The 15,935-nt window shown below is 41.0% G+C and overlaps 1 protein-coding gene across 1 annotated transcript in view; it reads left to right on the top strand.

The window, feature by feature from the left end:
• Positions 1-14,927, top strand: part of C8H3orf38 (chromosome 8 C3orf38 homolog) — a 90,579-nt gene extending 75,652 nt beyond the window's left edge. The window contains exons 2-3 of the mRNA XM_085622579.1: positions 1,831-2,030; positions 14,223-14,927. Of these exons, the coding sequence (XP_085478705.1) occupies positions 1,831-2,030; positions 14,223-14,765 (743 nt within the window). The 3' untranslated portion in view covers positions 14,766-14,927. The remainder of the gene's footprint in view (positions 1-1,830; positions 2,031-14,222) is intronic.
• The last annotated feature ends 1,008 nt before the right edge of the window (positions 14,928-15,935 follow it).

Below are 15,935 nucleotides of genomic sequence, written 5' to 3'. Positions count from 1 at the left end.
TTATCTGTTTTTTTTTGGGGGGGAAAGGGGGAGAGTGGAGCAAAAGAAATCCTCACACGCCACATCTCCACACTTGCTCCTTTGTGTGGGTACCTGTGCCGGGACTGGTGCGCACAGCAGCCCTCGCCAGCCCTTCCGAGCTGATATCTCCCATGTTGAGCACGTACAGCTTCAGAGCTTCCGACTGTGATCGGGTGGTGGAAAGGGAGGCAATGATCTCTGCTCTGCCCGATGCGCTATCCTCAATCAGCCCACCACTGCTGATTCCTTCTTAAACTGTTTTTTTTTTTTTAATAGGCTGCAATCGCTTCTCATGGTACCTGCAACACAGGATCCTTAGCAATAAGCTGGACGTCTCGCTAGTTCTAATTTGATTATGACAAATTTAGCACCAAGCCAGCAGAGTCTCCCAACTAGGCAGCCATCTTGCAGCCTGGCTCACCCCCCTATATGGTATTGATTAGCTTACAAAGTTACTGTATGTATTCAATGATTATTACTATGTATTTTTGTTTTAAAGATATCCGAATGACAGGTCTTAAAGATAAATAATTAACTTTTGACTCATTGTCCCAATCATGATATTAATTGCCTTGATCAAAGTGTAAAAATGCAATGTGAAGCTTGATGAGCATGGTACTAATTTCTTTAGTTTATAAGAAATGCAATTTCCGGCAGGACTGGTAGCCACAGAGTTGTTTGTCTCATGGGAAGGTGGATTCACGCAATTTAAATTGGGGGCTGTAGGTGCATACTGATGTGGTGTCTCCCCAGATTGGTGAGCTAGTATGTCTGTAGATGCTGAAGGAGTCTATTGTGATATCCTCTCTTGTCGTTCGGGATGCACTCTGTTAAGCTAAAATCAGGCTCTTGAAACCACAGAAGGCCCTGCATCAGGGCTCTTTACGCCCCAAGTAAAGATGCCAGGAAGTCCTGTCTGTGCAGTCCCATTGCTGCAATACAGTGGACAAAAGGCTTGTGACACACTGTCATGTGCTAAGCTTAGCCAGTGCTAACTTGTTAACTAACAGTAAGTTGTTTTCTGGTAGTTTTGAGTTTACAAGTAGGCATGTAGATGCACAAATCCTAGCATACTCCATGCAGATTGCTAAAATGCTGGTGTGTCTAAAGGTATTACAAACACACTGGGCCTATTTTGTATTTATATACACATGTTCGTTACTGCTTTGCTTGTGTTTTTTTTGTTTAGAAAACATTTTTTAATAAAACAAACACATACTGGAGGCCAAATGTGCTCCGATGGCAGAAATATTGCATAAGAGTAGTTTGTGATGAGATCCTTGCTTTTAAGCATACCATAATAATCATTTAGAGCAATTCAGAAAAAAGGCAGGCATATACAGCATCTGCATTTGGAGGACCGGCATAGGCTAGGTGATACCAGTATACAGATTCTGGAAGCCTTACAAATACTGGATCCACTGTAGGCGTTCAGGTGCTGTAAGTGCACAGCTCGAGAAATGGGGTACAGTTATTGGGAAATTCACTTAGCTGTTCCATGCCACAAGCAGAAAAAAGTATTCTCTCTTTTCCCACCCATGTGCAGTGCCTCGTTCACAGGAGCCAAATGTGGTAGGCGGACGGACAGATTGGCAATTTAAGGATCTCTTGCAACTAGATCTTTGCACAGCTACTAAAGTAAAGCTCTTTTCAGCCCTTAACATACAATGGTGGCGGCTAGGCAGAGATTCTAGTTGCAAGCATTATACCTGCATTTGGTTATTGGAAATGTGTGACAAAATGTATGTTCTTTCTCTAGATGTTCAAGTGGTCTTGTGTTCTTACCCTTCAATTATGTTGTCATTACAGAAGCATTAAATGTGATACTAACATACAGTGAGAGTGCTGGAGAACTTCTGAAGCGGAAAAAGGTTAATCGGGACTGTATTTTTAAGTACCTGGCAAAGCACAATGTTATAGTACCACCTTCGTCTGAAAAATATCAGCTCATCCAGCGGACATTGGAACACTGGAAAGCAGCAGAGAGCATCGCAAAGCCAGTGCCACAGGTAAGCCCAGTCAACTGATTAAATGTATTCCTGTACTTTACGTGTGGTCACATGAATGAAAATGATAAATGGATTTGCTTGGTGGTATGGTAGTACCTTTTAATTACGTTTGCCACTCATGAAATTGTAGGGGTGACTGGGAGATAGGGATGAGGTAGATGGCTTGAAAGCAAACAAACAAGAGGTAAAAGAACCCTGCCCTTCTGCACAGGCAAGGATAGGAACTGTATAGGGTCTTCACATCATATTGTGTGTACTAAAGGGGAGATAGTGTATAATGGTTAGTGAGGTGTTAGAGAATGAGATGTTAAGGATGTTAGGTGTGTAGGCTGGTTGTCAGCCTGAAATTGTAGTTGATTACAGATGCAGCCTTGACAAGGCTTGTACTGCTTATGCAGAAACTTTGAGGAGTCAATCAAGAGGTTCCTTGACCCCAATGTGTGTCATTGCTTTTTTCTGTGAAGACATCCTTTGATCACAAAATACTTTGCTGATGAGTTAATTATGAGAATGCTCTATGAATAGATGTGTGAAACGTAGAGGCTTTCCCAGGTTAAGCTGGCTGGACCATAAAGGTGATGGTACTTGTACTATTAAGTGTCTAGTCATGGAGGTCCGCTCAAGTTTGCTTTCGAGCTGTATGAATGTCTGGTGCCCTGCTGGGGTTGTCCATAGTTGTCTGGTGTATGGCATCCAGCAGTATTTTGTAACTAGAACTATTTAAAACCATATCCATCTATGTACAAGGGGACAGATTTGCTTTCATTTTTCTTTGCACAGCACTGACTCTCTGTAATATGTCGGTGTATGATGCCAGCCATAAACATTGGGTGAAAGTTCAGAGGAAAGTGACCAAAGTTGGAATACTGTGTGCAGTAGAAGGCCAAATACTGAAGTGAATCAATGTTAATCAGTTGTTTTGATGTGTGGGGGGAGGAGGGGACCGCAAGAGAGGGTTGAGTGTGGCTACACGGCTTCCTTGCTGTTGAATATGGAGTAGTCCGTTTGCTCATTCAGCCTGCCTGGTATTGCTGGCTTTAATGGGTATGTATGGATTAGTGTATTTGTGTGTGAAATGGGAACGAACGCTCACCAAAGTACGGCTGGGAGTTAAGCAGATGCTGTCTTCATTCTGGGCTAAGAAAGTGAATGACGCCCACTATACCCTAAAGAAAGATAAACTGTTCCTAGTGAGGGGCTGAACGTCCTCTTCTAAAGTTCTGCAGAATTGAATATCTTTGGTTGCTTGCAATTTGTTTTTTTACTAATCGGGATCTGATCTCTTTTGTTGAGACCCCAGCATTAGAAAGAATGGACAGTAGCTTCTGTGCCCATCCATTGACTGCTGCTTTACAGGACAATTACCTGGATAAGATAAACCTTTGCCCTACCCGTTCCAACAAAGGTGGAACATGAGTGAATGACCCTTAACAAAAAAGGCAATGCTGCACACCCCAAAAGTAACCTGCACCCCTTAGACAATCTTATTACTGGGTGTAGTCCAAAAGTTGTAAATATTCATACAAAGAACACCATCGATATCCGATCTTGATGTAACAGGATATGTTATGTTTATTTGTTTATAATCATATGGGTATCCAATTTTCACAGCGCAGCCGACGCGCGTTTCGCCCAACGGGCTTTCTCAAGGCTGCATATGTACAAGAAAAAAGAGAAAAAAGGGTATCTAATTTTCTGTATCAGCAGAAACATAAGCAATATTCTCAGCTATGTTATGCCGTACATTCTAGTACAAAACAGATCCATAATTAAAAACAAAGTTCAAAGGGAGAGAGTTCCCCAAGAGACAGAGAGTAATCCCCTACATTAGGTGATTCATAGAGAGATAGATCCCGATAGGTTCCCCAAGTGGATAGAACGTCAGAGTCCAAAAGACAGCTGAATCACTGAATCCTGTTTCCTTGAATTACCGAAATTCGTCATGTGTATTACACCGATAGGTACAGTGAGTGTTAATGGGTGTGCCCAAGTTTAAAATCCAATCAACGAAAAATACATAATCGTAAAGTGCTCCAAGTCATGCTGTACAAGGTGATGACATCTCACCTAGTCAAGTTCACTATGTCGTTCGTATTTGGTGTAAAAAAACTCGAAGTTACACCTAAAAGAAAAAAATGTGATGTCCTGTGACCACTGGCAATAGTACTCACATGGTATTTATCACATCGTCTGTTGCGACATTCAGTGTTGCTTACCTAGTTCCAACCGAATGGTCACGTGATTCATATGAAGTGCCACAAGTTAGGCGCTATCAGCGTTTCTCCGTATCTGTAGTATATCGAGTATAGCAAAGGACCAGGATCCGTCCCCTCTAAATTAAAAGTATAGTGAAAACAAATATTCACTCTGATGTGCTGTAAAGATCATAACTGTGTAAAGACCAATTAAGTACTGCCTGGGTAAAATACTCGAAAAAACGTAAATACGTATTGTGGTCTGGTAATGACCATTACTTCAACACTGATCCTTTACTTGTAAGTGTTGTTGGTTGCTCACGACCAACGGTTTGCCTAATACGTTTCAGAAGTAGCGTGTTGTGTACAACATCGCATCGCACCTATTATGTGCTATGTGTCCTACATATCGAGCTGAGGGTCGCGTAACTATACTGTTCCCCAAAATCATTTAACTCCTAAATTTAAGTCCGTAAACGTACGAAGGTATATTTATGGTCATTATAACGCGCTTAGTATCACTTAAGCTATATGCGTGACACTGCCCATATCGCACTCACCTCATTCACGTAACTAGTTCTCCCACATTTTCTGGGCGTTTAGGAATCCGAGTGCCTGCCGCCATTGTAGTGTATATGTAGAGAAAGAGGTCAGCAACATAGAGAATGGACTTACACGTAAGATGGTCGGAGTTAGAGTACATGCCCTGGCGGCCATATTGGAACGATAAAATGTATATGTTATGTCTACAATCTGTCCTGTATCTCATATCGTCCCAAATCTCTTAAGTGAAATTGTGAATGTCAAGTCTTATAGGTATGCTTATTCTTCATAGAGAAACCCGACCTTATCACCACAGTGACGTTTAGAAAGGCGAGAAGGCATAGTATTGTGTATTAAGTATTCGAAATCAGAAATAGAAAGGACAGATAGCAGCAGGTCATATGGAATAGGAATCCTGGAGCCACATCATGTTACAAAAATACTGTTTTGAAATGCATACAAACAAATGATTTTAAGTCGCTGCGTTACTGCACATTCCATTATAATCATTAAAAATCATGTCAAACATCAGTAAAATAATACCCCAGAACAGGAACTTATGATTATTACTCATTGTACATAACACATTGACTTACAAGAATTCAAATAGTTCCTTATCAATGTTGATACCGTGTTCAACTGCTCTAAGGGAGATAATCCATTTGCATTCATTTTGTCTGAGCATACTTATTCTGTTGCCACCTCTCTGATGTGGCAGTATTACCTCAAGACCATGAAAAGTTATTCTGATCAATTCTGTGTGATTATGTGTAGTATTGAAATGTAAGGCTAACGGATATTGAGAATTGTTGTTTCTGATGGCTCTTAAATGTTCTTGTATCCGTTCCTTAAGTGGTCGGATGGTACTGCCTACGTAAATTTTTCCACATATACAAATGATACAATAAATAACAAATTTCGTATTGCAGTTGATGAAGTCATTGACTGTATAGATTTTTTCAGAGTTGTATTTGAATGTGGTGGTCCTATTTAACGCAAAGGGGCAAACATTGCAGGTACCACATTTGAAAAACCCCTTGGGTTTTGCTGGTAGCCATGTCCTTTGAGACGTTTTTGAAATAAAGCTGGGGCATAAAGATTGTCTCAGAGTGTTGCCCCTGGCAAAGGTAATGTTAGGCCTGGGTCCCACCGCCTCCATGATTTTCTCATCATCTGTCAATAGATGCCAGTGTTTTCTGAGAATTTTAAAGATTTCTACACTAGCATTTGAGTACGGTGTAATGAACCTAATTATTTTTGTGCTGCATGGCCTTTTGTTCGTTTTCATGCGGCCCTTCAGCAAATCCGTTCTTGTCATACTGTTTACAGTATTGCGCGCCTTTCGGATTTCATTTGCCTTATATCCTCTGGCCATGAAACGTTGTTCCACTGTATTCAGTTCGTTCTCCAATATTTGTGTATCACTACAATTTCTTTTTGTGCGGATCATCTCCCCCAAAGGAATTGCTCTAATCTGTGAGGGTGGGTGTGCACTGGTGGCATGCAGAACTGCATTGCATGCCGTGTCTTTTCTGTATGGCCGTGATATCAGTTTGCCCTTATCGACTACGATTGTAATGTCAAGAAAGTTGATGTGTGTAGTACTTTCTGTTTTAGTGAACATTAAGTTGAAGGGATTATTGTTAAGATACTGAAAAAATTCCTCTAGCATTGTTTTAGTACCTGACCAAAACATCAGTATATCATCTATATACCGGCCTAGAAATAGGATATTTTCCGTTAGTAGACTAGGGCCCTTCTTCCAAAGATGATGAAGTTCAAAATACCCCATATAGAGATTGGCAAATGAGGGCGAAAATTTTGCCCCCATCGCCACACCTCTGATTTGACGGTACCAAGTGTCATTGTGCATAAAAATGTTGTTTTTCAACACCAATTCTATCAATTCAAGTATCATGACCGTGTGTTCTAGGAATTGTATGGACCTAGATTCCAGAAAATATTGTGCTGCCAGGAGACCCATGTCCATGGGTATACTTGTGTAGAGGGAACACACATCCAGAGTAACAAGATAGTGTCCCTCTACCCAGTCTACATCCGAAATCTTACTTAGCACATCTGTAGTGTCTTTTATGAACGATGGTAAGTTCACTACCAATGGTTGTAAGTATGCATCAATGTATTCTGAGATACGCTCAGTTGGTGATCCGATTCCCGAAATGATTGGCCTACCCGGGGGGAAGGGTTCATTTTTATGTATTTTGGGTAAGACGTATATACACGGTATGGTTGGTGTATCATTGTATAGATATCTGTATTCGATATCTGAGATCAAACATTTGTCTTTCCAAAATCGTAACGTATTGTGTATAAGTTCTTTGGTGGTGTTAACGCTGATAGCGCCTAACTTGTGGCACTTCATATGAATCACGTGACCATTCGGTTGGAACTAGGTAAGCAACACTGAATGTCGCAACAGACGATGTGATAAATACCATGTGAGTACTATTGCCAGTGGTCACAGGACATCACATTTTTTTCTTTTAGGTGTAACTTCGAGTTTTTTTACACCAAATACGAACGACATAGTGAACTTGACTAGGTGAGATGTCATCACCTTGTACAGCATGACTTGGAGCACTTTACGATTATGTATTTTTCGTTGATTGGATTTTAAACTTGGGCACACCCATTAACACTCACTGTACCTATCGGTGTAATACACATGACGAATTTCGGTAATTCAAGGAAACAGGATTCAGTGATTCAGCTGTCTTTTGGACTCTGACGTTCTATCCACTTGGGGAACCTATCGGGATCTATCTCTCTATGAATCACCTAATGTAGGGGATTACTCTCTGTCTCTTGGGGAACTCTCTCCCTTTGAACTTTGTTTTTAATTATGGATCTGTTTTGTACTAGAATGTACGGCATAACATAGCTGAGAATATTGCTTATGTTTCTGCTGATACAGAAAATTAGATACCCTTTTTTCTCTTTTTTCTTGTACATATGCAGCCTTGAGAAAGCCCGTTGGGCGAAACGCGCGTCGGCTGCGCTGTGAAAATTGGATACCCATATGATTATAAACAAATAAACATAACATATCCTGTTACATCAAGATCGGATATCGATGGTGTTCTTTGTATGAATATTTACAACTTTTGGACTACACCCAGTAATAAGATTGTCTAAGGGGTGCAGGTTACTTTTGGGGTGTGCAGCATTGCCTTTTTTGTTAAATTTCAACATCTTTGGAATCTGGTATTCTTAGAGATGACTATTAATCTTGGTGGATGAGTATGTGGCAATATGCTAGCACCCAATACAACTGTTAACAACAACCTATTGCATTACGGATTAAACTTTACGATGTGCAGGTCCTTATAGCATATCCACTGTGAAGTATATTTACATGAGTGAATGACCCATTACTCCTGTAGATGAGTTGAAGTTGGGTTACAGATTTCCTTGGGGGGACCTTCTTGGTCTCTTCACTTGTAGTGACAGAGTAACTCCTACAAATCTACTATGGAAGAAAAATCAGACCAATTTAGACATGCACCCAATTTGCATGGACTTCTGACTGCTAAAGGGGTGGGTGGAAATTTACTCACACAATTTTGTTTTAATACTTGTGCAAGTGCTCTCCTATTAATTGTATTTGCATACGTTCTTTAACTTTGTTCCCTACCGGGAAATGATTTTCTCTTCCAGTTAACTCCCTTGAATATGGAGATTTACCTTCTCTTTTAGACCTGGACTAACTTGTGCAGTAGAAGTATTATCTATATTACTAGGGTATGAAATGATGAGTAAAATATTTGCAAATACTCATAAACTTAGCTTTAGTGTGGCTGTTCACTGCATTTTGTGTAGTCACAATGGTGTCTCCAACCCACACCTTGTTTGTGTGTGCAAGCGTAGTGCTACGAGCAAACTTGGTGCCAAGCAAACATATGGCCACCATAGAAAGTTCCATCTACTAAATCCGGCTTCAGTTCGCAATAAAATCTATTAATCAGGCCCTTGATTCGTAGTTTTCAGCATAGACCATTCCTATGCAAGCAATTCCCAATAGATTAGATTGGCTAGGAGTCTTCAAACCCTTTTAACATGGGCTGTGAAGTTGTCAACATTACGGGAACTGTATGCACTAGTCATAGAGGCGTCTGAAGTAAAGACCTTAAGAAAATATTTTTAAGCAGAAGAGCCACCTCCCCTACTCAAACCAGGGACTCCATTAGCAAGATTTATTCTGGGAGCAGAACCTGACCACCGTTTATAATCTTACATATATACCTTGGCACGTTAGCATTCCGTCTTTTCAGATCATCTTTATAATGGGGATGGTTTATTTGTTCTAGGTCTCAGTCAAAATATCGTCATTTGCAACACTTTAATTTTACAATTTATTTTGCTTGGAAACATGGAGATGATCCTAAATTATGTCTTGGTTATTTCTAATTGTTTGACTGTTCCTCACACTATTTTAAGAGTGTTGAGCTCGGCTTGCTGATGAAGAGAGGAAGTGTTGTTAGGAAGACGGTGTTGCTGTTTTGGACTGATTGTCAAAATTTGATTTTGTTGGGAGTTCTGGCCTAGCACTCACTAGTACATTTATTAACTTATCCAGACGGAGCACATACACTGTAAGGCGTCTTGGTGCAGTGAATCAAGGAAAACAAAGAACAACTTACCCACTGATTACCCTACCTCAAGAAAGACTATACATTTCTTGGTGCAAATGGAAGCATTTTGCACAATTGTGTGGCCAGTACACTGAATGAACTATCTATCCCCACAGTGGGCACGCAGAAATTGTAGGCTTTAAGCAACAATTGTGTGCTCTACTTCAGTGTTCTTGCAGGGGCATGTGGAATCATGCTGCTCCAAAGAAAGTCATGGCCGGTTTGGTCAAACTTGTGAGGCAGAGGGCTTTCAACTGGACCCTTGGCTTAAGTGGGAACCAGTACAAAATCCACAGGTAGCGGAATTATGATCTACCCTTGCTGTCCGCACACCAACATCACTGCCTAGTGTGACGGAGTTTGAAGCTTGGCAGTGATGCACTCTGACAATCTTATATATAATTACAGTATTCTGGTTGAGAGCGGGCAAAGGAAAGCACTACAGAGGAGTATTTGGAAGAGAGGATAGAAGTCCGGTTAGAAAGCAAGATGACCACACCTGCTGCAGCTGTGGTCCAAAGCACAGGTCTTCAGTGAACAAGATCCATAGGTTGGGATGATAATAGTTCTGCTGACCACTGTGAGTCCTCTTGTCCCATTAATGTAAGCTAGTTTTTTCACTGCCTTTTTATTAAGTTTGTGTTCATGCAGCTTTATCAAATTTCAATCACAACTGAGTGTTGTACGCATATTACAAAATGTGAAATGGAAAAGACTTAATGATCTGAACATACAGATTAAATAATAGGAGTAAGCAGAACTCCACAGGGACCCCCCATCTTTAGAGAAAAAAGGGAAGGAGATACACAGCCTGTGTCCAGTTAAGACTGAAGAAAGCCCTTGCTTGTAGAATATGCAAGTACCACAGCATTGAAGTGGCCAAGAAAGATGAGAACAAATCTATCAAATACAGTACACACGGTAAACAGTAGCAGGCATGCAATTTCAAATGAACAGTTTCTCCTTCATCTCCATGTCCTAACCTCGTCCAGGGCAACCACTAGCACATATTTGTTTGTGTGACCAGAACCAAAGCCTGCCTAACATTTGTGTAAATCATGCAGTGATTCACGATGATTGGCTAACCATTTCCATCTATTTAGCTACAACTGGAAGCAATGTGAAGGGATGAATATTCTAAAGGCCAGATGGGTCCAACATATGTGTTTTTATATTTTTTTAATTTTAAATATTGGGCCAATGCCATCTTTGCCAACATAAATGACCACAACTAAAACAAGAACAAATCATGATCTACCATAACTTGTTCAAGATCACGGACTACAGGCCCTGTAGAATTGGCAGTGGGCAAGTATCATCTGGCGAATAGTAAGATGGAAAAGCCGACTGTACCTCATCCACTACCATCACAGAAAGCGAGTCAATGTGGTGGGAGGCTGGGTAATCTCCAGCAGTGCAACTGTTGTCATTTCAGTTATTGTTTTGTTTATTCTTGTCAATGGAGATGATCTTCGACAAAAAGAAGTTAGCTAAATTATTCCATAGAAACTCTGATGGTTTAATCGTTGATAACGTTCTTAAAGGTTGATTGAAAGTGATTACTATTGCAACCAGGTCCTAAGAAGGGTTCCAAAGATGATTTGATGGGACCAGTAATAAAGTCCCATTTTGCATAAATTAGAAGAGACTTCCAATCTGCATGTGTTTTCATAAAGAAGCAGTGAAGCATGTGAATAATTTGATCAAATGACATTTGGTCTGTTTCTGTTTGTTTCCTCAAGTGGTTCAGAAGTGCACAATTGTATTAATTTACCTGCCAGAGGAGGATGCCATTGGATCAGAACAGAGAGAGGCCAGATAGTTTACCAGATTGTCAGGTAGTGCCAATCAAGATTTTAGTATGTTGTTGAGACCTAGAGGATTTGGAGGATCTTAATACACATCAGGGAATACTGGAGTACATAGGAAGCTCCACCTTCAGATAGGAGGTGGAGAAATATACATGTTGTCTGGCCACGTTCAAGTCCTTCCTGAGGTCTGATTCAAAGCCAGATGTAGTGGCTCAGTGGACTGATTCATCCATCCAATCCCTGGGGGCGTGGGGGCTGTTTGACCTCATGGTCACAGGTTCAAATTTTGGCAGTCCGCTCAGCTCTTCATTCTTCTGAGGTCGATTAAATGAGTACAATTGAGTTGGGTGACTATAAACATTTGTTTTCTGTCAGTAGTGCCAAGAGATTCCTCATAGCTGAATGTGCACTCTACAAATATTCCTGAGGTGATTTTAATGTGTGTATGCAGTGCTATTTGTAGAACGGGTGGATTGCCAAAATTGAAGTGTTGAGCAAAAACTTTAGATTTTGCCTAGAGAATATGAATCAGAGAAGGATACCACTTGCTTGCGAACTGCTGCTGTAGGTAAGTAACCTTTTCTATCCATTATTCAGGGTTTATATAACTTGACTATCTGCACTAGTGGCTTCCTGGTACTAAGGGACTAAACCATGACATTACACCATGGTGAGCAGTTAAGCTGTTACAAGGGCCAATGACTGACTTAAAGGATAATCTACTGCTAATGTAGCAACTTAAACCAAAAAGTATTGTCCACACTATCGCTGATTCTTGATTCGTATTACTTGAAGCAGGAATGTCAGTCAGTGAAATTTAGTGTATTAGTCAATTAAAACAATACATTTTGCTTAAGATTCATGAACATGCAGCCTTTAAAATTAATTATAAACGCACATAAATAATATTTAGGATAAAACCAATTTTCCTTATCCGTGATGCCTCTGTTGTTGTAGACTCCGCCACCACTGGTCTAACCAGCAGCTGTCCCTTAATGCCTGAAGATGACAAGTGGATTCTATGTTTTCGATATATTGACTGGAATACCCAGTCAAGTGAACCCATGAAGATACCAAGATGCTTGATAGGATTATAAAAAAAAAAAGTAAGATACTGGAGATCTTACAGCACATCGGGGGCTAAAACATCCTAGGGGCGCATAAAGTGCTGGGTGCAAACCATAAGCGTGGTCATCTGTGGGCTGGCTGCTCAAACAAGCACATAAAGTGCTTATACGGTGACTAAAGTGGTGCTCCAGTAGCAAGGTAGAAATTGAAACATTCTTGGAGTGAAGGTACCCCCTTCACAGCAACCCAGTTTAGGTTTGGCAAGGTAACTTGCCTGTCTATTAAATTGCCTCAAACCCATTCAGCTAACTCTTCCTCATTAATAGGGTGTTCCTTTCTCTGCGGGACCTGAGTAGCCACGACCCCTGGTATAGGTGCCCCTAAAACAGTATGACGGTATAGGGGCTAGATGGTGCTTGTAGCCCCTAGCAGCCCATCATTTCTAAGAACCCTTCAAGTTGCCTAACTTAGCTAGCAGCCTTGTCCCCAGACTGGGCAACAGTATTCTCTTGAACAAGGTCCTTAAAGATATCCAGGAGTTGCACCAGTCAGCTGTTTAGAATTTTGTTCTGTGGATTGAGCGATTCTATTACTACAGATCTGCATGGCCTGCTCTCCAGTGTCTTAAACTCCTTCTTTAGCAGGGTCCACCCCGTGTGGTCTAGACCGGGGCATATGCATAGCATATGGAGCAGCTATTCCTTTTACTGATGGCACAGACGACATTCCATATCCCCTTGTTCTGTTTCTTGCCATTTTGGTTAAAGGTCTAGTGTGGAGGAGGATCTCTCCCATCCTCAATAATAACACTTTCTGTTTAATCTTCAGAGAGTAGGTAGCTTCCAAAAGACAGGAGACCTTTTGATCATTGTAGAAGTTCAGCACCAGCCACCTATGCACTGGTTGGCAACTATTCCTTTGTCATCTATCCAGCTCTGCAGCTTTATGCTTTGAAGCAGCTATGGATTTGGGAATCCGTGTTGCCGAGCTAGGGTGAAGAGATGGAATTTTGAGTACAGCAATGGTGGGCCAAGACGGTAGACTTTTCAGTGCATTCCAGAGATTTAAACTAAATGTACTGACACAGAGGGAGCCGTTGCAGTGCAAATGGGGTAGGAGATGTGTTCTCTGCAACCTATTTGCAGTTTTGCCCGACTGTATATTATTTTGAATAAAACCAAACTTGCATAAAATGGTTCTGATGAATATTGTTTTTTTGTCAAGTCATGTTGGCCAAACTTTTCTTTTAGAATTGCTTTCACCGGGTTGGCTAACATAAAATCTGCTGAAAGCTATTCCCAAAAACTTTTGATCCTTCATGTTCGATTTTCACTTTGTACCTTCTAAAGGTACTTGAACTGTTTCCCCCCTTTTTATAACTGTCCCCACACTCCTTTTTTTCTACCCTCTTCTCTGCCTTCATGCCTCTTGTTAATATTCCCCCTCTTCTTTAATTTAGTTTTTTTTTTACAAACCCCTTACTCCTCCTTCCAATTGTCTACCATTTTTACACAGTCCTTACTCCCATGTAACTTCTTTTGTCAAACCCCCTTCTTCTCCTGCTCCTTTACTCCCTTTTTACAACCCCTCTCTTCCAATCCCTATTTACTCATCTTTTCAAACTACTTCCTTCCCCTCTTGCTTTACTTCCTTTTTGAATAAATCCCTCAAGTTAATCTAGAAGTCAAAGGTACAGGTTGAATTAAAGAGGGTGTTTAAGTAGCAGTGCAACCTTTTGTTATCCTAAAGTTCTGTCCTCCAACACTATCTAAGATGATTGGCTGTTCCTTATTTTGTATCCCAACATTGCGTTTGTCTTCCTCAGACCTTTGCTATGTTGATTGAGATTTAAAAAAAAATGTATTTTATATAGTTTGTAATATCTCAAGGTTTATTTATGTGCTGCATTCTTTTTATTGACAGGCATGTGAAAATCGGAATGAGGACTATAAACCTGGTGACATCCATTTGCTTGGGCTACAATTCAGTAATTGGTTTTATCATCTTCTGAACTCTCAAAATCCTTTGTCTGGACAAGCAAAAGGAGAGTGGGGCCCACAGCACTTCTGGGAGGATGTTGTGTTAAAGTTTTCTTATTGCACGTCTGAGCAGAACATGGAAGAGTATCAGGGCTCAGCAATGACGAGCCTTCGTTTACTAGCACTAGTGCGCGAGGAGAATCTCTTACTATGCCCAAATGTGGACGGTGGTGGTATAAAGTGTGTAAATTCACCACACGGGTTAGTAGTGGTTGCAGTAGCGGGGACAGTTCACAGAGACACTTTGTGCTTGGGTATTTTTGAACAGATATTTGGACTTATCCGCAGCCCTCATGAAGACAATGCTTTTAAAATCAAATTTGTTAACCTTAAGATTGTTGGACAAGAAGCCCTTGGCCCTGGAAAACTGTTACCAAAGCCAGCTATTGAATACCAAACAAGTGATTTGCAAAGATTCTATTGTTGAAATGTTTTGTTGTATACTTTTTAACAGATAACATTTGGAAAAAAATGAGTCCATGATCTTTGTTTTTCCTGTATTCCATTTCTAATGTATATAAATGCTTGGTGTCTGACAGGACTTTTCAAAATAACCTATATTTGAAATTATAGTCCATCAATAGCTTAACCTTTCCTTGTATGTTTTGTTTCTTCGCCGAATAGAAAAGAAACTTGAAGATACTGGTATGGATAGAAATGGTTGTTTTAGCTTTTACTGTGTGTTGCCATGCAATAATGCGTCCAGAGTGGCAAGGCATACCATAGAGGGTTACGCATTGCGCTGATGACTTTTCATTATGGTTATCTCGTTTTTAGATCCAGGTCGAGCGCAGCGCGCATGCGCTGCTCTAGGAGAGGGCCTCTTGGAATCCCTCCAGACTTTCAGAAAGCTCGTGCTTGCTCGTGCGTGTGGTTGTCACATTTTATTGCCTTTGCGTGTGGCTTTCAAAAGTGAAAGCACGCAAATGGCCAAAGACGGGTGCATGTTCTGCCTTGTCTTTAAACGTTCACTCCAATGGCCTTTGGGTCTCGGGAGCAAGCAGCGGCGCGCAGCTGCATTCCTCCCGAGTTGTTGTGGATCGTGTTTCGACATAATAAAACACAGCGCGGTCACTTTCGCGGGCCCGTTTTTTTTTCTTCTTCTTTTTTGTCCATGGTTTGTTTTGTTAGTGCCTTCTTCCTTCTTTCACATTTTCTGTTCTTTCTGGCTTAATATTCTTCCTCTCGGGTACAGTTATTTTTTCCACCAAACTCCTTTGTTTTTACTCTGCGCTGCTCACCCACCTCTATTTATTTACTGTAAGAACATTCTGGGGAGTTTTGGGTTGTTTATCTTTCAACATTGCCGCCGCCGTGCCTTGCGTGCACTCGCCCAGCTTTATTTAATTCAGTAACAATTATGCCGCTGTCGGTTGTAGATGCTGTTCAATAGCTGTCACGTTTTTGGCGGTGCTGCAGAACAAGTATAAACATAACAGGTGGTCACAGGAAATTAGTTTGCATCCCTCAACTCGTTTCACCCTGGAGTGCCAGGCACAGAGAGGCTGCATTGTTTATTAGGCTGATGGACTCGACTTCTCCTGGTGGATGCCCTGCAGCTCTCGCTTTGCCTGATACCGTATGATGAGTGGCCGCA

This window comes from Triturus cristatus, chromosome 8 (genome assembly GCF_964204655.1).
Source record: "Triturus cristatus chromosome 8, aTriCri1.1, whole genome shotgun sequence".
NCBI classification, from domain to species: domain Eukaryota; kingdom Metazoa; phylum Chordata; class Amphibia; order Caudata; family Salamandridae; genus Triturus; species Triturus cristatus.
Note: the sequence above shows the minus strand (reverse complement) of the source record. Positions and strands in the feature narration are given on the sequence as shown.